The sequence below is a fragment of the Callospermophilus lateralis genome, chromosome X (assembly GCF_048772815.1).
Source record: "Callospermophilus lateralis isolate mCalLat2 chromosome X, mCalLat2.hap1, whole genome shotgun sequence".
Taxonomy (NCBI): Eukaryota; Metazoa; Chordata; class Mammalia; order Rodentia; family Sciuridae; genus Callospermophilus; species Callospermophilus lateralis.
In genome coordinates, this window is record NC_135325.1 from 108,804,169 (window position 1) to 108,826,548 (window position 22,380).

Consider the following 22,380-nt stretch of genomic DNA (forward strand, 5'->3'; position numbering starts at 1 on the left):
ACTATCTAGCTCTGTAAGGTCATTTAGTCTACCTGTCATCTTGCCCACTCTGATTTTTTCACTTCTATCAGCACCAGCTACTACACAGGCCACCCTACCCTAGTAAATCCCCGTCCACTGAAAACTACTCACAGTGGTGGTCAGCTTGCCTCCATTCTTCTGGACATACTGGATGGAATCATGGATTGTCGAAAAGAGACCCAGCAGGACGTTCTCCATGTCGTAGATTCTGTACATGCCATTCACCAGTTCTTCGAGGGACAGGATGTATTCTCTCCAGTACTTGTCAATCTCCACCACACCTGCCATACAGCCTTGCATGACCACGTTGCAGTAACCACCACAAGGCTTCACCATCATCAGTCCCTGGCAGTAAGAGCAGTACCACATTCTGGTGAGCATACGGCCACAGTCCTTACTGAACTTCAGGTGGTCAGTTGTGTTGATCACTTCAATTCCAAGATTCAGGGCCTGAAGGAAGATCCTAGTGACTTGCAGTGACTTGGAAACTTGGGTCATGATTAGCTTGGGGAAATTCCCAAATACTTTCAGGTCACGTCTTGCTCCTCGGAGACACTCGTTAATGTCGATGGCTGACTCAGGCAGGCCTGGGTTCATTAGCTGGGTATAGATGACTGGAAACAGGCTGTCAAACAGTTCATTGACCATATCATCCACGTTGATGTCAGAACCCAAGATGTAGAGAGACACATCTGTGAAAAATTCGCCCACAAATTCAAAAGCTTGTGGGGTCAGGCTCGGGTAGTTATTCTTGAACATGGCATTGGTATAGTTCTTGGCATGGCGAACAACAATTTCAAAGGCCTCTGTAAAATAAGAGATAAAGAAATGCCCACAAATTAAAACATGAAAAGCCAGGGTGTAATTGAATTTGAGATTTCTCTATTGCTGTGGTGATTAAGATCCCATTTGCCTTAAATAATTGACTCGCATTCATTTCTGGCATTGCCTCTATTCCTGCAATTGTTTGCTCCTATAAATCAATTTTCCTTTCTGAACATCATGACCAAACTCTGATGTGCACATAAATTCTTAAACACACAAATTATGTTTCAAATGACAAAAGCTGGGATTCAGTTAACATTTCAGCCTTTCATGAAAATATTGATTAAAAATTGGCTAAATGAGAAATTATTTCTCTTTCTCTCATTGATTTATTCATATAAAAAGAAATTATATTTCAGAATATTTCATTCTTAGGCAGAGATAAATATTTGACAACAAACCACACACTGTATAAACTCACATAACAATTTAAGCCTGTTCAGCCCTGGGGGAGAGGCAAGTTATTAGCCAAGAATAAAAGTTATCATGAATTTCATCATTTTGGGTAGATCTTCTCCAGATAGCTTTAAAGGGAGCTATCAGCCAGACTGCTGGACCTGGAAATGAAATTTATCAACTGAAAGAGTATCTGGATGGGAAAAACAATTCATGCACTTATCTATATATTTGATACTGAAAATAATTGCAAGCTGAACATCTGGAAAGACAAGTGTGAAGCTTCCTTCATAAGTTCAGCTTTCACATGATTTGGAAGCCTTATCTACTCCACAGAGACCAGGAATTCATGATTACATCTGCTATCCCAACCCATTGGCATAAGGCCCAATTAGTGTCATTGGTCTGAGAGACAAAGTAGTAATATCACCATCTTATTTTCTCCAAACCAACATTTCTAAACACATTATCCAAAATAATCAGAGTTATGCATTTATATAAGTGAAGGAAAAACAACTATAGTAATAGGTTTTTCAAGAAACGAGAGTTTTAAAACAAGCAAACAAGAACCTAAGTTTCCTGAGAAGTTTAAAATTAACTTAGTACTTTCAATTCCTTCCAAAATACAAAGGTCCATAACAGATGTATTCCAAATGATGCCAATTCATGAGCCTTGAAAAATCAAATTATTACCACTTTCAGACTACTAGAGGGAACTGTACTTCAGCAGTTCCTTGGGATCACTTAGTCCAACATTTCAGTCATCTGTGGCAGAAGTGAGCTCTAGGTTGTGTCATCACCATCTGCCCTAGATCCCTCACAAGGTAGAACATGCTCCTTAGATTCTTCCCTTGGGCTTATGACATGCCCAGCAATGTTGAACAGATGCCAGTGCAATTCTGTAGAGCTTCTAAGTCCACTTGAGGAAACATGATTTTTCAACACATCTTAACTTTCTATAAAGGTTTTTGAGAATATGTGTGTTGGCTATAGGTCCAAGGGCAGCTCAAGTGTAACTGTCATGGGGAGACACTATTTTGTGCTGATTATTTCTGTTTTGCACCTGTGGGACCTGGGGGAAATATCTTTCTTTCCATCAATTACTGCATGTTCATTTGTTTGTTTTGTTTATAATGTTAAGCAATTTGTAACATGTTTATCTATGTTGCAACAAACTTCCTAGCTCCACATACTACTTAATTCTTAATCGTTGAATGTAAAAGGTAGGTGAGGTCAATACAAAGGACCAGTCAATGAATTCGTTAAAATCATCAGAAATTTTGGGATTTAAAAGTTTTTATTCATTTTAATTACACTTAGCAATCATTTATTTCATATTGGGTTCTGTGCCAGATACTGGGGGTACAAAAGCACTACCTAGATGGAAATAAATGATACACTATTCTTGTCTTTGAAATATTTGCAAGGATGTTGGGCATGGTGATACAAGCCTGTAATTCCAGATATGCCTGTAGTTCTAGCTACTTGAGAGGCTGAGGCAGGAGATAGTAAGTTTGAGGACAGCCTGTGTGACTTAGAGAGGCACTGTTCAAAAACAAGTTTTTGTTTTTTTAAAAAAAGGTTTTAAAAGGCTGGGGTGTAACTCAGTGGTAGAATGTTGTCTAGAATGCACAAGGCCACAGGTTGAATCTCTAATACTGCCAACAAACAAAAAAAAGACATATTCATGGGGCCAGGGTTGTGGCTCAGTGGTATAGCGCTTGCCTAGCATGCATGAGGCACTGGGTTTGATCCCCAGAACCACATAAAAATAAAAAATAAAGGTATTATGTCCATTTATTAAAAAACATATTCATAAGATAGATGGTTTAAAGTGTGCAAAACTTTTGCATGTATATTATGACAGGTCTTTTCTGGCATAATATTAGTGTATTATGTAATATTAGTGTATTATCATTGTATGTGATAGTGGAATTCTTTGTGATATTGTGATATATTCATATAGGCACATTTGGTAATATAGCCCCATTTTACGAATGATGATATTGAGTCTCCACAGAGTGAGAGGACTTCCACAGGGTCATACAGCTGCAAAACAGAAGTAATCAACACACTGGTCTCTCCTGAGGACATATGCAATCTAGCTGTCCTCAGACCCATAGCCAATACACATTCTCAAAAACTTTTGTAGAAAGTTCTGTTTTAAACTCATTATTTTCTCACTAGGTAATGAGAAATTTCCATTCCTTTCTGAATGGAAATGTAGTAGACATAATTGCAGCCCAAAGGCCAATAAAGCAGAGTGTCGCTTGCACCTTTGCCTTGGGGCACCATGAAGTAAGAGAAGAAAGAAGAGCGATACAGAGATGCAACCCCTGTAGATCTCAATTATCCAAGGCACTATAAATATATTCTTCACAAGGCAAATTTTATATGAAATACACAGTGCATTTATTCTCTAATGAACAAGATATATGGTAGGGAAATCCCATAGATTCTATCCTTTTTTTAAGTTTCTGTTACTACACTCTGGATCGATAAAAAAAGAAAATAACAAAAGATCATGAACTCTTCTGCAGAAAGAAAAACAAGAATACATATTGCACGGGGAAAGGGCTGGGGGCCCATATCAAAACTCAGGTTCACACATGTGCTTTCCTCCAAATTCCATAGCTCAGAATCCATTTAGCACATCTCTGGGTTTTGCCCCACCCTCTTATTTCTATATCACAGGACAACAGACCAAACTATAAGTACTCAAGCAAAGGCTCTTGGGGGACATATAGGAACCAACAGGAGGTGAAAAGGAAAACTTTTCTAGGCAACTTCAGGTTTCATGAAATGAAGCCAAGGGCTAAAATAATCATAAGGCAGTTTGCTCCATTGTTTTTTGGGGGTCTGATTAGAATGTACACTTCAGCTAGGGGAGGCTTTTCTCTCTCTCTCTTTCCTGGGACAAAGTCAATATATATGACCAGGAAATATTGAAACAAATGATTGTAAAATCAGAGCTATTATGAAAAATTTGGAACTGAATAGAAAATATTCTCATTATTTCAGCATATTGAAATATACATGATATATAAAAATAGATTTAATAAACTGAGTTAATACACATTCTGATATAGCAAGTTTTCTAGGTTTCTAGATGTCCCTATCACCCTCCTGGTCACCAATATTTGGCATGCTGTAGTTTTGTCAATGTCCTCCTTAAATTATGGTGCTCAAAAGAGGACAGGATTCTCCAGATGTAGTCTGACAGATGAAGTGTACAACCAGGCTATCATAACTCCTTAAGTGGTTCAATAACTTCTTATCCTACCCCCTAGGACATATAGCCTATTATAGCAGCAAAATAATTATCCTTAGTATTGGGTGCTGATGTACCTGCATTCACACCCAGACAGAGGAGATGTGCTTTTACGGACATTTTCAGAAACAGACTGAGAATTAAAAAAAAAAAAAAAAAAAAAGTATACTTGGAAGAAGAGAATAAATGAACCATGGAATCTCTTTCAAGCCCCATAGAATAAGAAAGTCCTTATAGAAGCAGGTTATTTTTTTCAAGGCAGTTTTCCTGGCACTGTAAGAATGGAAAATATTTTGTAAAAAGACATTTCCTTTTCTTTTTATTTCTTGTCTACTTCAGTACTGGGGATGAATCCAGGACATCATGCATGCTAGGCAAGTGCTCTACCATTAAGCTACAGCCCAATCCTAACAACATTTTATATTCCTAGGATAAACGCCTCTCAATTGACTCAACTAAAAATAGTTCTTATTTTCAAGCACAGATACCTTAATGAAAAAAAGAAATATAAACTTTATGAGGTACCCGTAATGCATGCCAGTATCTGGGGTAAACTTTCTCATATCTGTCCTCTAATTGCTTTGACATAAACCATATATGTTTGGAAATACTTTTATTATGCTGGTGAGAAAAATCGAGGCTGAGAAGTTAAGTGACTCACACAAGGTAATGATCTCTAGCTAAAGGCCAGGGCCTGAATATAATGTTGGTACACAAATAGTTTTAATAAATCGCTAGAGCTTGAGTATGGACTAGTTTGAAAATTAAAACTTCCTGGGATCCCAGACCTATGGATCCCCCCCATACTTGAATGGGATTTACCTCAAGAAACAACAAAGTTCTCACAGTGAAGATCCAAGAAAAATCTTGTTTTTTCAGGCAGGGAAGGGAAAATTAATAATTTTTAAATACTCCATGATCATTTTGCCACAACAAATGCTTGCTCTTTATAGAATATATACTTTACTAAAGCTTGACATAACTGGAGGAAGAGCAGTTAGATAATTCAGGATCCTCTAGACTTCCTGTCATACCTAGCCCAAGTAAAACTTCTAAAGTCACAGTCCAAGGAGTTAAAACCATGAAAATACTGTGATTAATCAGAAGATTGTAGAACTTCCCTTTAACATCCAATCAATAAATCTAAAACATAGTAATAGTTCATTACAACTGAGAGGGCTACAAGACCCAGATCCTATTTAAGGGAGAGAGTTCTTAGGGAAACCTAAAACAAATAGGTGAGAAAAAAATTTAAGAGAGGAAACTGAAGCCTCTGGCATTTATAGTTACAGTAAGTATTAAATAGCCCAGCTTCTAAGCAGGTTAACACAAAACTTCATATTAAATTTCTAATTACTAACTGGATGCAGTAGCATATACCTGTGATCCCAGTGACTCAGGACTCTGAGGCAAGAGGATCACAAGTTTGAGGACAGCCTAAGCAACTTAGTGAGGCCCTAAACAACTTAATGAGACCTGTCTCAAAATAAAAATATAAAGTGCTGGGGATGCAGCTCAGTGGTAAAGTGCCCCTAGGTTCAATCCCTGGTACAAAAAAAAGAAAGAAAGAAAGAAAGAAAGAAGGAAGGAAGGAAGGAAAGAAAGAAGCCTAATGACTTCAAATTCCTACTACCCAATATATTATGGCCTACTTTGAACAAGCAACTAAAAATCATATTAAAAAGTAAGATAAACACAGTCTGCAAATACAAAGCAATTATTAAAACCATATTCAGATATGGCACAGATTTTTGGATTTATCAAACAGGGAATCTAAAACAACTAAGATTAATGTGGGATTAAAAGACAAAGAGCATGCAAGAACAGTTGGGTGATTTAAACAAAGATGAAAACTCCAACAGATACCAAAAGGATGTTGGAAATCAAGTATACTAAAACAGAAATGAAACATACCTTTCATAAGCTTATCAGTATGTTAAAAATGATCAAGAAAAAAATCAGTGAACTTGAAGATACATCAATAAAAATATTCCAAACTAAAGGGGGAAAGAAAAAAGAAAGAGCTAAAACCATATCCAAACATTCCCAGACAAATATATAAGGCCCAAAATATGTATGCCTGTAATTCCAGAAAAGATGAAACAGAAGAAATATATCAAGATATAGCAGGCACAAATTTTTTAAACTTCATTATAGATACAATTCACAGATCCAAAAAGCTCAGAGAACAAGAAGTAGAATTAAAAATAAAATGTCATGCCTGGGCATATATTCAAACTACAGAAAACCAAAGACAAAGAGAAAATCTTCAAAGAAGCTTATACAGGAATAAGGATAAGAATTACAACAATCCTCATCAGATCCATGAAAGCAAAAAGGGTTAAGTGAAATATTGAAGATGTTATAAGAAATAAAATCCCATTAACCTACAATTCTGTATCCAGCAAAATTATCTTATAAAAGTAAAGAATAAATAAATAAAGACTTTCTCGGGGCTGGGGTTGAGGCTCAGTGGTAGAGTGCTTGTCTCGCATGTGCAAGACCCTGGGGTTCGATCCTCAGCACCACATAAAAATAAATAAGTGAAATAAAGGTATTGTGTCCAACTACAACTAAAAAATAAATATTTTTTTAAAAAAAATACTTTCTCTGATAAATAAAAATGGAGGGAATTTGTCTTCAGTAAACCTACCTTGCAAGAAATATTAAGACATTTTACAGGAAAATCATGTAGACCAGGAAATCAGATCTACATCTGGAAAGAAAGAGTGTTGGAGGGGCTGGAGTTGTGGTTCAGTGGTACAGCACTCACCTAGCACATGTGAGGCCCTAGGTTTGATCCTCAGCACCACATAAAAATAAATAAATAAAGGTATTCTGTCCAACTACAACTAAAAAAATAGATTTTAAAAAAAGAGTGGTGGAGGAGCAATAAATGAAAGTAAATAAATTTTTCTATTTCTTTTTTAGATAATCTAATAGATCACTTTTCAAAGTAATATTGCAACAATGTACTTAGTAATTGTAGCATCTGAGTAAGTAACAACAATGGGAGCAATGTTTCAAGGAGTGAGAGAGAGGAACTGAGAATACTCTCTCTCCTTTCATTTTTGCAGTGCAGGGATCAAACCCAAGGTCTTGCACATACTAGTAAGTGCTCTACCACTAAGCTATATGTTTAGCCCTAATTATCCCCTTAAATGTGAATGGCTTAAAAACAGATTAAAAGATTGGAGAAGATATAAAAAAAATAGGGCCCAACTTTATGTTATCAATAGGAAACACACCTTAAATATAATGATACAAATACTAATTAAGGAAAAACATTACTACTAACACCACAGAAGTCCAAAGAATCATTAGAACAATGATGCACCACAAATTTGATAACTTAGAAGAAATGGGTAAATATACAGACACAATCCTTACTGATTAAATTATGAAGAAATAGAGTTCTTCAACAGATCAATAATGAATAACAAGATTGAATTAATAATAAAAACTCTGTTATCCAAGAAAATCCTAGGACCAGATGGCTTCACTGCTGACTTTTAACAAACATTTGAACAACTAATACCAATTATTAAATTACTCCAAAAATCTGAAGAGATGGGCATTCTTCCAAACTCATTATAAGGCCAGCATTACTTTGATACCCAAACTAGACAGGGACACATCTAAGACAAAAAAAAAAGGGAAAAAATAGTTACAGGCCAATATCCTTAATGAACTTAGATGCAAAAATCCTCAGCAAAACACTAGCAAACTGATTCCAACAGCCAGCACATTAAAAGGTTATTCACAGTCAGGAGTGATGGCACATGCCTATCATCCCAGTGACTCAGAAGGCTAAGAAAGGTGGATCATAAGTTTGAGGTTAGTCTCAGCCACTTAGCAAGACCCTTAGCAACTTAGCGACCCTGTCTCAAAATAAAAATCAATCAACAGACAGGGGTGTAGCTCAATGGCAATGTGTCCCTGGATTGAATCCCTAGTGCCAAAAGAAAAGAAGACAAGTGATTATTCACAATGATCAAGTGAAATTCATTCCATAGATGCAAGGATAGTTCACTATAACAGCTAATATCAGGTTGAATGGGGTTGGGGAGTCGGAAAGTTTTCTAAGAGCTGGAACAAATCAAGGAGGCTTACTCTCACTACTCATATTTGACAAAGTACTGGAAGTCCTAGCCAAAGCAATCGGGCGAGAGAAGGAAATAAAGGGCATTTGAACTGGAAAGTAAAAAGTCAAATTGTCATTGTTTTGCAGATGGCATGATCTTATATATAGAAAACCCCAAAGACTGCAACAACAAATTATTAGAACTATAAAACTAATTCAGCAAATTTGAAGGACATAAAAATCAGCAGCATTTCTATATACCAATAGAAAATTATCAGATAGAGAAAACAAGAAAGCAATCCATTTATAACAGCTACAAAAATAAAGTAAAAAAATTTAACCAATGAAGTGAAAGATCTATAAAGTAAAAACTATAAAACAATGAAGAAAGAAACTAAATAGAACATATATACATATGCAAAGTGGGAAGACATTTCATATTCATGGATTGGAAGAATCAATATCATTAAAATGTCCATACTACCAAAAGTTAACCTATATATTCAAAGAGGCATATAAAAATACTTCATATCACTAATCAGAAGAGAAAAAATCAAAACCACAATAATATATCTCCTTAACCCAGAAGAATGATTATTATGTAAAAGTCTAAAGATATCTAGTGCTGGTGAGGATACAGAGAAAAGCCAAGACTTGAACAGTGTTGGTGGGAATATACATTCGTATAACCATTATGGAAAACAGTGTGGAAGTGCCTCAAAAATTAAAAACACAACTACCACATGACTCAGAAATCCAACTGCTAGGTAACATATAAAGGAAAGGACATCAGTATGACAAAGAGATATCTGTATTACCATGTTTACGTGTCCATCAACTAATGGATGGATAAAGAAAATATGGTATATATATACATCATGAAATACTATTCAGCCACAAAAAAGAATGAAATCCTGTGATTAACAACAACATGAATAGAACTAGAGATCATTATGTTAAGTAAAAAAGGACAGCATATCAAGTCAAATACCATATAATTTCACATGTGCACATAAAAGTTGAGGATATAATGTACTTACTAAGAGCTAGGGACAGTTGAGGGAAGGGAGACATAGGAAGAGGTTTATTACTAGGTACTGAGTTATACTTACATAGGAGTAGGAAGTTCTAGTGTGCTATTGTACAGTAGAGTGACTATAGGTAAAAAAAATGTACTATGTATTTCAAAAATCTATAAAAAATAACCCTTTTTGAATGTTTTTACCATAAAGAAATAAAAATGTTTGAGGCGTTAGATATGTTTAACCTGATCTAAATGTCATACAATATATGTGTGCATGGAAATATCACATGGTACTCCACAAATATGTACAACTTTTGTTTTTATGTTTGAATCTTTCTGGGTTCAGTGAAAACTGCCTGTAATCCCAGCAACTCAGGAGACTGAGACAGTAGGATCACAATTTCATGGCCAGTGTTGGTAATTTAGCAAGATCCTGTCTCAAAATAAATAATAAAGGGGATGGGATTGTAGCTTAGTGGTAGAGTCCCCAAGTTCGATCCCTTGTACCAAAGAAAAAAAAAGATCTAAATCAATATAAAGAAACAGAAAGAACTGAAGTAGCCAAATTTCACACTAAGCACACTTTGGAAGAAGGAAAATTATGAGGGATTCAGAAGGGCATTACTTAATGGTCTGTTCTCCAAGAAAACATAATAATCCTTAAAGTGTAGGAACTAACAATATATGTGAGGCAAAAGCTGGTAGGTCTACATAAAGAAATAATAAAAACCCACTATTATAGCTGTAGATGTCAGTGTCTCTCAGTACCTAAAAAGTTCATTAGGCAGAGAACTAGTAAGAACATAGTTTAACTGAATAGCATCATCTATCAACTGGATCTAATTGATATTGATAAAACACTTCATCTATCAACAGCAGAATACACATTTTTCTCCAGCACCCATAGAACATCCACATTGTGGGCCATAAAATACATCTTACTAAACTTTAAAGCATAAAATTCATACAAAGAATGTTATCAAATCACAATGGATTTAAACTACAAATCAGTAACAATAGTAACAGATCACTTTCAATCACTTGCAAAATAACACATGGGCATTCAGGGTGTAGCTAGTGGTAGAGCACTTGCCTAGTATACATGACAGCCTGGTTCCTAGTCCCAGCACTACAAAGCAAAATTTTTTAAAAATACAAACAAACAAACAAACAAACAAAAACAAAACAAACAAAAAACCCACATGGAACCAAAAAAAAATCTCAAGAAAAAATTTAATGTGTTTAACTAAATGAAAATAAACATAAAATTTGTGAGATGCACTAAAAGCAGTGCTTTCTATGCTTACAAACTTGGTAAAAATGATGAAATGGACTGGAATGACCTAAATTCAAAATTTCTATAAAGTTATGGTAACCTGGACATGATGGTATTAATAAAAGAATAACAGAATAGATTAATGAATGCAGAGCTTAGAAATAGACCATACAAATATAATCAACTGATCTTGACCAAAAAGGGAAGGCAATTCAACAGAGAAAGATTGGTCTTTCCAACAACTAGTGCTGGAAGAATTGGACATCCACATGCAAAGAAATTAATGTACACACAGACTTTTCAACATTATAAAATTAAGTCAAAATTGATCAAATATTTGAATGTAAAATTCAAAATTATAAAATTTCTTGAAGATAACATGGAGAAGATTTTGGTGGCCTTTGGTTTGCAATGAGTTTTTAGCTATGAAAAAAAAGCACTATCCATGACATTTTTTAAAAAAATGATAAATAAAACTTTATTAAAATTAGAGAAATTTGTTCTGTAATCTTAAAAAAAAGTAAAGAGAAAAGCATTTGTCACAAACATAAAAGACAAGCCATACAGTGGGAGAAAATATTTGAAAAATACATATATGATAAGTGTCTTGTATCCAAACTGTACAGAAAAGATTTAAAATCAGCAAGAAAACAAGCAGCCCCATTATAAGATGGGCAAAATATCTGAACAGACACTTTGCCAAAGAAGATAAACAGATGGAAAATAAGCGTAAAAATGATACCGTCATATTTCATTAGGAAAATGCAAGCTAAAATAACAATGAGATGCCATTGAATAGCTATTAGAATGGCTACAAGTCATAAAACCAATGATACCAAATGCTGTGAGGATGCAGAGAACAAGCATTCTCATTGGAAATGCAAAATGGTACAGTCATTAGAAGACTGCTTAGCACTTTCTGACAAAACTAAATCATACATTTGCAGTGTGATCCAGTGATTGTGCTCCTTGGTATTTACCAATCCAAACTGATTTGAAAACTCATATCCACATAAACCCTGTATATGAATGTTTATATAACAGCTTTATTCATAATTGCCAAAACTTGGGAGCAAGCAAAATGCTTTCAGGGCTGAAGTGGATAAATAAACTGGGGTAGTTTCAGAAAATGGAGTATTATTCACCACTAGAAAGAAATGAGATATCAAGCCATGAAAAGACCTGGAGGAAACTTAAAAGTTTAATGGTTGCCAGGGGGCTAAGAAGGGGAGAGGAGTGAATGGAAGAATATCTCAAGTTTGAGACTGGAGGGTGGTGAAACTATATTGTTTGATATTCTAATGGAAGATATATGAAATTACGCATTTCTCAAAACAGAACGGTACAATATAAATAGTAAAAATTAATGTAAATATGGACTTTGGTTAATAATTATCAACATTGGCTCATTAATTTTAACAAATATATCACACTAATGCTAAAAATATTATTAATTTTCTAAAAAAATTTAGTTGTAGATGGACACAATATCTTTATTTTATTTATTCATTTTTATGTGGTGCTGAGAATCAAACCCAGTGCCTCACATATGCTGGGCTAGTGCTCTGCCATTGAGCCACAACCCCAGCCTGTAACAATGCAGGGGAAAGAAAGAATGTAGAAACTGTATTATGTGCTCCATTTTTCTTTAAATCTAAAACTGTTGTAAACAAATAGAGTATTAATTTTTCAAACTGAAAACTAACCTGGACCTTGGAAATTAATTCTTTTTTTTTTTTTTGGACATTAATTCTTGATGGAACTAGTGACTAGAGCCACTGAACAGTGTTAAGTCACTCCCTCTTTTTTCCTTCAATCTGCTTTGACATTTCTTTCATGAATTAGGGAGTTTTAGCATACAATAGATGCCATATGGCATCAATGTAATTTTAATTGGAAAAACCACTGGAAAAAGTTAATGGACCAAAACACCCAAACAGGTAACACATTTCAATGTTATTTTTGAATGCTGAATGCCTTTTAAAAACTCAACCACATAGAAACTGCAAGTTTAGGTTGTAAAAAAAAAAGGACCCACATTTTAAAAAAATAGTTCATAAAGGACAGCAAAAGTATTGTTCAAATTTTTGTTGGATTTTTCCAGCTTTTTATGGCTTATATTAATTTAACTTGAATCAACTAAACTTTTAAAAAGTTGTTATTAAAAATAAATCATTTATTTGTGCAGGCCAATGACCAGCCTATAAATGTGTTTTAGTTTTAAAGTTTCACAAGCTAAGCTACTAAATACAAGGTATATCATTTAGAAGGAAAGAAATGAGTAAAAGTAAGAATTTTTAAAATTTCATGAGCTATTACATTTATCATTAGATAGATAGATAGATAGATAGACAGATAGATAGATATTCCCCCCATAGGCTACTACAGACTAGAGAGGACAATCAAAATGATTCATTCAAAGAGTCTTCAGAAATAAAAAGTGAATATCCCTAACCACTAGAAAATTTATGGGTCTGCAACAGTTGACCACCCTTTTGCCCCATTATCCCAATTAGTTCTTAATATCTACCCTCCATTAGCTTTCCTGAACAACTAGTTTACTTTCACCTTCTGGACACTATGATACATATAACTCATAATTTTTCCCTCTTCACATTTATGATGAGAAAGTGTGGAGCCAAATTTATAGCCTACTTCTATCAAGCATAATAAACTCCATGCATGCATTTTGTGTTATAACCTTAATCATAGTTCCAACCTTCCTTTCCTACCTGCATATTCCTATTTGCCTAATTGTTCCTATGTATTTTAGTTGCAGTGTATTCCATTTTCATTATGTACATTTTCAGCACTTTAAATTCTTTTGGGAACAAGGTGGGATGCAATAAATAAGTAGATTAGAAAATAAGAAGGAGCAAAGGGGAGGTATATCTATCACTTTACGACAAAATGTCATTGCAATAATATATTCTCATGCGTTGGTGAACTAACTATAGTAATGCTTGTACTCATCAATAGCCAGGACCTTGTCAGGAACTCATTAGCAGCCCATCACTATCTTTCCAAGCAGCTATTAGGTCCCTATTTTTACTTTTTTTTTTCCACATCTTAAAATTGTTAGCAGGTAGGGTGGTATAATCCTATAAGCTCAGCTACTCAGGAGGCTGAGGTGAGAGGATGGCAAGTTTGAGGTCAGCCTCAGTAACTTAAGGAGAGTGTCTCAAAATAAAATTTAAAAAGTGGTACAGTGCCTAGTGTTTGCCTAGAGTGTGAGGTCTTAGGTTCAATTCACGGTACTGCAAAAACAAAACAAAACGACAACAAAAATAAAAACAGATGAAGGTCAAATATATGTCATAACTTTAAAAATCAAGTTGGTACTAATAAGGCTGGATTCATTCATCAGGGTTCAGAAGAGATCTATTTTCACACTGGATTTTGGAACATGACACCTCTGAGAAACCAGGAAAGTAGCTACAAAAAACAATGTAGGAGAACTCTAGATGAAATTTTGTTTCTTAAGTGTTGATAAAACTTTATTCTAAGAACAACTTTGTCTTGCAGAAGCCACAAATGAGTTTGTAAACCCATTTTATTGTGGACACACCAAGAATAACCAGTTCTTATATAAAAGAATCTTGTGGACCAGCATTTTTCAGGCTATCATCTCAATGAGTTATTTCTATTTTCTTGGTCTTTTTTTAATTCGGTCTATCTCAGGATTTCACTGGAGCATCCACTTCTTGATTGGTTGGAAAATCGTACTTATTCAAGGTTCCCATAACTAAGAAATGATAACTATTAACAGAGGCATCAGGGTCCCATTCTTATAAGTTTAGTTCCCTTTATACAAAATAAAATCTAATGGAATCCAAGAAAGTAAATTTCTCCAATAATCTGATACAGGCTAAATATTTTAAAAGATCCCAGAGCTCCCCAAATAATTCACTTAATTAAAAAAATTTTCTTTAAAAAACATCCTTTTCCAAAGAGTTTATGTGGAGGAGACATGGATTACTCCTAACAGCCATGAAAAGAATGGCATATGAGTTAGCTAGACCAAAAAAATCACTAAGACATACTGTAGGTATGATAATTGTTTTCTAAACTTGTGAAATTTTGTTTCATACTGTAGGGCCATAATCAAGGCTAAAAACTTCCTTCTCTTAACCACTTACTAACATTAACCATTGCTTAGGGAAATAAAAATGAGCTTTTCAGAACATATTGAATGAAAGATTCCACTCCATTATGAGAGAATAGCTTCATTTAAAGGTTTATAATGCAAACATTCTGATAGTGCCTTTATCAAATAAAAAAACCTGTACTCCTTTTCAATGTACCTTTAGTTATTGGAAAGAAAGAGCCAAACACTTAAGGGATCTTTTGTGCTGCTGTTAGTACAATTAATATGTGTATTTCACACAATCTTGCTCTTGTCTGCTCTTGTTTCCCTCTTTAACCTCTTACGACACTAAATTAGTATCCTAAGAAAGATCGAATGTCAGAGTTAATGTAACTATTGTTATTGAGGAAAATTTTGTCAGTAACTTGTTATTAAGGATTGCCATAGCCCTTTGTATTTCTGTAAGTGCTTCACAACCAAAGGTTTAGTAACTACAAAAACAATAAACTCCTCTTCCCCATTATTATTAGAAGGTACATTTCCTCTTCCTTTCCCTCAGTAATGCGAAGGGCCAGATCAGAGTTGGCTTAAAGTTTACACACACACACACACACACACTCCAAAGGCGTTATTCATTTATTCAACAAGTATTCATCAAGCACTTGTTAGAATAATTTTATTTTCCCTTGGTACAGCTAGAGAGCTGTAAGACTCCCTATCTACTCTCTTGTGAAATCTCAGATAAGAGATTGTACATGTCCCAAAGGTGTGGGGCCAATGCTTCTCCTGCTGAGCCATACCATAATCTCTAGAGACATAAGTCCAATCTAAATTTCATCTTGTTTGAACCCCAAATAATGATAGGCCCCTAACATTATGTGAAATCAGCAGTATTAACCACTTGCTAGAAAACTATTTAGAAACCATTAATGAGACATCTTAGTATTAGATTGATTATACTTTTATAAAATATATTTTCAATTTAATGTATCCTAAATGCATATTATCTGCTAGAGTGTAAATATAACATGCAAATGACATCGTCCCTAGGCCTTAAAAGCTTGCAATATCAGCTTGATGAAATAATAGCTGGCCTATCTCAGTTGAGAAGCACAAAATACCACATAGGTTTGCAAGTACAGTTTGTTCTGGGAATCTCTTACAGCTTAAATCTACCTAGTTTATATAGCAAGAGGTCACCATACAATATCTGCAAAGTGTCTCATGTCATCTCAGATGTTTAAAATCTGTGTTCTAATTTAATTTTCTTCCTTCTCTATCACGGAAAGTAAGTGTGTGTTTGTGCACTGGTGCATGCATGTGTGCGAACAGTAGCTAAGAGAAACATTATTATCCCAATTTCACACATGAGGTAACAGAAACTAAGATTGGCTGTGTGGTTGATGGTGGTAGCAACAGAACACAACATTCCTGACTGTCTGTGCAGGCCTTTTTCCATTGTATCCACCTCCTTCAAGGGCAAATATTCCATAGCACTTAAAGATTACCTTTAGGTGTAATAAAGAACTAGCATCCATGGAGCATTCACCATCTGTCAGGTAGTGTTTCAAGCATTTTATGTGAATTAATTCATGTACTTATCAGAACCACTCTATGAGGGAAAGATAATACTGTCTCCATTTTACAGATAAGAAAACTGAGGTACAGAGAGCTCAATAAGTAGAAGAGCCAAGATGTGAATACATGCAGTCTGAATCCAGAGGTAACCCATTCAGCCACTATGCAATAATGCCTTGATGGATAGTTTACTTGTCTATTTTTCTTTTCCTTTTGGTCCAATTCTAAGTAAATTGAATACTTCAGTTGTTTGGCTACACTAGGTCTGCTGGATATAGCAGGAAAATAACTCCACAAATTGGGTAAGATGCTAGGAAGAAGGCAAAAGGCTGAATGATTCCAACTACTTGCTAAGAAAAATTCCCCAGAAATACATTGCCTATGGTGCCTTATGATCATGATGAAATGGAAATTATAACAAAATAAATGAAAAAGCTCAATACTGCGCATTTCCTAGGGAGTATTGGTATGATGATGGAATCTCAGAGCTCTCTGCTCTAACTATAAAACCATGATATTTAATTGAAAAGCTAGCGTTTACAAAAAGGCCAGGCCCTCCCTTGAGCCACAGTTCCTTCAAAGGGCTACGGGCAGAGACAGGAGTGAAGGGCCAGGATCTTGACAGTTTCTTGGGACTCAATCTCCTGCAGGGTACTCTAGTACATCAAACACAAGGAAAGTGAGGGCTGGGAGACTTGGGAAGGCTGGCGTGATTAACTCAGGGGGACAGAGCTACTCAGGTGCACTCAATGGGCTCTGGCAGCAAGCAAAGTCTTGGCAGGAAGGTTAGTACCACCTTAGGGACTCCAGCCTCAATCCATGTTAAGAGAACATCTGTGAGAAAGGAAATCCAGCTGTTGGCCAAGCCAGTCCCATTTATGTCTGCTCTCAATACCCTGACATTTTCTGGGCTCAAAGAAAACCACGCCTGAATTACTAAAAGGCCTGGGCACTATTTTAAAATAATGCTTGGAGTGATCTGATGTCTAAAATGGCTTTCTGCCAGAAGGACCTTTGCCATAGTGCTGTAATCAAGGGGGCTTATTTTAAATGGGCATTTTCAAAATGACCCATTGCTGTAATTTGGCAATATGCCTGGAAAAGGCTGATTTGGAGATTGGGCATTTTAAACAGAATTGCTAAAATACAAGCTACAGTCGCTTTTCCTAATGAGGTCTTCTGATCCTGTTGCTTGGCACTCTCCTTAAACATGCTTGGGGGCCCCCTTGGTGCAGGCTTGGGGGCTTCCCTGATCCCAGTGTAAGGGAAAACACAGCACAATTGCACTGTGTCCTCTTTAACTGATATCATTAGCCTGACCTGTGTTATAAATTCCAGTTCATAGGGTCCAGAACAGTGGCGCTGACATCACTGAAAGTTCTATCTGCTCAAAGAAAGGAAGCTGAAGGGAAACCACTCAAAATGTGGTTCAAGTTTGAGACATGCCATGAAGAGACAAATTAAAATTCTAGTTTATCATTTTCTAAAATCTGCATATGGAAGCAGCTAAAGTCAATGCCTCTAGCCCAGAATGACCAAAAGCAAACTGGATAAGTAAGTTCTTTCCTATTATTCTTTAGTCTATAATTCCTCTAGTCAGGGAGTGGGAGGAAAATATTGGTGTCATATAGTCCTGGCATACCTTAATATGAATGCTTCATTTGATTTTAAATGTAAATCACGTTCAAATTGCCCCTATATTAGGCCCATAATTAACTTACTCTTTTCTAATACTGTGCCTTTAAGCTTTCAGAACTGTTAGGATCTGAGCTTTTACCATAGAAGCTACCAATACTCATATATGCTGACAAATTCTAATGCACCTCCTTTCTGTACATCACTTTGCTCTTCCTGTATTGCATTTTTTCTCCTTTCCATGTATCTCTGAAAGAATGCCAGATAGATGTCAGTGAATGTTTCCATGAAAAAAAAAAAAAGTTTACCTGCCATTGGTTAAAATACAATGGAACACTATGCCTCTTTTTTTAATACAAGGGATCATGTGGGTCAGCTCACACACTGGCTTACAAAATTGTTTCTAAAAAAGGAGTTGGATCAGATGAGAATGTTAATTTATCTGAACATATGTACGTCAGTATTGATAAAAATAAAGGTGCTGTTGCATTATGATAGGACATACCAACACCAAGAAAGGTCTGTTGCTGAGAAGGAACCACATAAACAGATTCATCGTAACTTGTCTCAACCTAGCTGGAATTGTCTATTTCATTAGCTCATTTGGGCTGATGTTATTATTATACCCCATCTCCCCCGTATAAACTATGGGCCCCTTTTCCATTAAATAAATGATAGTTTATTTTGTTCTATAAATGCCAAGGCATTGTTGGAGCCAGTGCTGAGATTGACAATCCAGGCTGAGTATCATTGGTTAACATGATGTCAGCATATTGACTTTGCAGGGATGACTAACCGTAATATCAATGACAATATCAACAGTAACAACTCATGTCACCATTGCATGTTCATTTGGAACAGGCACTATTCTAAACCTCCTATATTTTATTAATTAATTGAATCCTCATAACCATCCTATAAGATTAGATATTATTTTTATTATTCCCATTCTTTAGGTGAGAAAACTGAGGCTCAGAGAGCAGAAGTATCTTGTCCAAAGCCTTACAACTACTTACTAAGTGCTATAGAGCTAGAATTCAAAGGGAACTCTTAAGCATTCCTCTCTAATGCTCAATATGGGACACCAGACATTTTCCTTGAAGGACAGAGGAAAGCACATTCACTGTTAATGAATTTAACATTAACATAAAAATAATATAAATTTCAAATAACATAAAAGTGGGTAGGGGACTTGTTTTTTTACTAAAAAAAAAAAAAAAAAAAAAGACATGAATTAGTCACGAGAGCAGAGTGGAGACAGCCTGTGTACCAAATCTGAAGAGCAGTACCAACTCACAGAGAAACACAAAGCCAGAAAAAAAGAAAATGATGCAATAAGTAGCTGAACTAACTTAAAATTGAGGGAGAAATGTAAATAAAATCTAAGTGCTATGTAGAAGGAAGGAAGTCCTCTTGTAAGGGAAAAGAAGAGAGAAAAGTATTTCAGGTATTTGCTTGTGATGAACAAAATGTCCTGGGAAATTAGCAGAACTGTGTTTTAATTTGACCTGATTCACAGAGTGTCAGCTCTTGGGTGCTAATGACAGTTCTTTCTCCATTAGAAATAGCAAAACAAAGGGGAAAAAATCAATAAAGTGAATATACCAAAAGAACTCTGTACATTTCCTCTTTAATTTTAAGTTAGTTCAATGAAGAACTTTAGCTATGAAGTAGTTTTCACATGGTAGAAGAAGAATCAGGTAAATCCTTCATTTTTTAGTTTTATTCTTGGTTTCCAAGACATTGTTCCCCTATATCTCTGCTTTGATGAGTAATTCAGAGAAATTCTTCATGCTTTTATATGAACACAGTGCCATCTCAAATAAACTACCTGTCACTGTGGATAGGTCATTTTCTTTCTCTGGCCCTCAGGGAGAGAGGACTAGCTGAGTGCTAAAATCCCTTCAAGCTCTGTAACTTCTATAATTCTGTCATAATTCTCAACATATACTTGTTGGATGATATTACACATCAACTCAAATGATAATATACTTCAGTATTTTACTAGGTAACTATAGGAACTCAAACATGACACACATAAAATATCAGACTTGGACATACACAGAAAACATAAAATGTTATTTTTTGTTTTATTCTTTCAAATTTTTTTGGATGGGGGTTAACCAGGGATTGAACTCAGGGGCACTCGCCACTGAGCCACATCCCCATCCCTATTTTGTATTTTATTTAGAGACAGAGTCTCACTGAGTTGCTTAGGGCCTGGCTATTGCTGAGGTTGGCTTTGAATTTACAATCTTCCTACCTTGACTCCCGAGCTGCTGGCATACACACAAGCATGTGCCATTGCACCCAGCTTATTCTTCAGAATTTTAATAGAAACAAAGGGAGTTAATTGGCTGAAGGATGCTAGCAGTCTGGCTGCTAGAAAACCTCACTGGGCCTGGATTTGGCCTTCAGTAGAAATGTACAGACTCCTCTCGGGGGTAGATTCACATCAACCAAGTCCACAAAGGGCAATGTTTATAATTTTAAAATGCCCGGAGTTTGGAGACTTAAAACTCAATTTCAACCATACTCTACTAATATGTACAATTACTATTAAAAGTAAAATTGGAAAAGTTAAAAAGAAACCTCAACTTTAATAATGTCCCAGATTGATGAAACCTCATGCACTATCAAATGTAAAGATTATTCCCATCTATGACACTGATGCTTCATGAGGCAACAGATCCTCACATAATCTCCCTGCTACCAAACAACATGGGAAACCAAATTATAACCCAAAGCTTGCTTTATAACTTCAGAATCAATGTTAACTCAAGATACAAGATTCAAATGCCTAATTATGACATCATGTTAAGAGAGATCTACTGTCATGTATAACTAATTAGAGCAAATTTTAAAAAAGAAAAAAGAGATCTTTATGAATAGGATATTCTAAATAATATCAGAATATCTACCATTTATAAAGGGATTACTATGTGCCAAGTACCATGTTAAGTATATAAATCATGTTACTTTATTCTCACAATGGCTATATATGGTAAGTATCATTAAAACAACTATATTACAGACAGAAACTAAGGCTTAGAAAGGTATAGCCACTTGCCTAAGCTTAAAGCTGGGGAATGGTAGCCATTAGATGTGAATCCAAGTCAGTCTGCTTATGAGACCTCACTTGTAACCACTATCTCTGTGCCTTAGAGCAAAGACTTAGAATGCAATTTCTTTCCTGGTTGGAGTGAGTTGGTCAAGAGTTACTATTTTTCTCTGTAACTTGTTCCTTTTTATCTACTTCATGACTGACAGCCCCTGACCCCCACTCCTCGACTGACACATTCTTTCTTCAGCTGTTAACACTGTCAATCAGGCTACTATCTGGTCTTTTTTCCCAGGAGCCATTAAGTCTGTCTGTCTCAGCTTCACTCCCTCTCTTTATGAAATTTAAGAAAAAAAAATAAAGCTGAAAGAAATAAAGTAATAGTCACCAACTTCTCACCAACTAGTATGGACAGTAGTTGACTTTGGGCATTTGCTTCCAGTCTTTTTTCTATATTTACACTTTACGAAATTAGACAATACCTGACTTCATTGTTCTTTTGTATTTAGTCTCTTCAAAGGAAATTTGCATAGCTCTGTTCTCATCCATAACTTGTTGATTTTGTTGATCCTCTAGCTTAGCTTAAGCAGCATTTTCCTTATTATCAGCATCTTGGGTCAGGCCCTCTCAAAGCTACTTTCATATATTAAGTACACATTATCAGATATGGTGAGATTGATATAAACAGACAAATAGACAGGTTATTTTATTAATACTAGATCCCAAGATCATGCACTTGGTCTAGCCTGTCTAACTCTCTTAACTGTCAAAACATCCATTACAGCATAAAAGATCGTATTAGTATTGTGCAGGGGTCAATACTACATAGTCTTTACCCAAAAAAGCAAAAGAATGTGTATATTGACAAGGAAGTGACAGGATTGGACAAAGCAATTCGAGTGACTTTGGCAGAACTGAATGTATCGTGTTGAAAAAGAGATACCTTGGAAAAAGAAAAGTAACCCATCAAAAAGAAGGTACTTCTAGACATCTCTGTGAATCATAAGCATAATTTATGATATCTGATTAGTATAATATTGAGTATATATTTATTTCAAAATTTAAAATTAAAAACGTACTTGGTTTATGAGTTTAAAGAAAGGTGTATCCTCAGAACTATTT

General features: G+C 35.4%; 1 protein-coding gene across 1 annotated transcript in view; it reads right to left on the reverse strand.

The window, feature by feature from the left end:
- The window catches only part of Gpc3 (glypican 3), a 391,686-nt gene that overhangs the window by 179,366 nt on the left and 189,940 nt on the right, over positions 1 to 22,380 (reverse strand). The window contains exon 3 of the mRNA XM_077106976.1: positions 133 to 827. Within this exon, the coding sequence (XP_076963091.1) occupies positions 133 to 827 (695 nt within the window). The remainder of the gene's footprint in view (positions 1 to 132; positions 828 to 22,380) is intronic.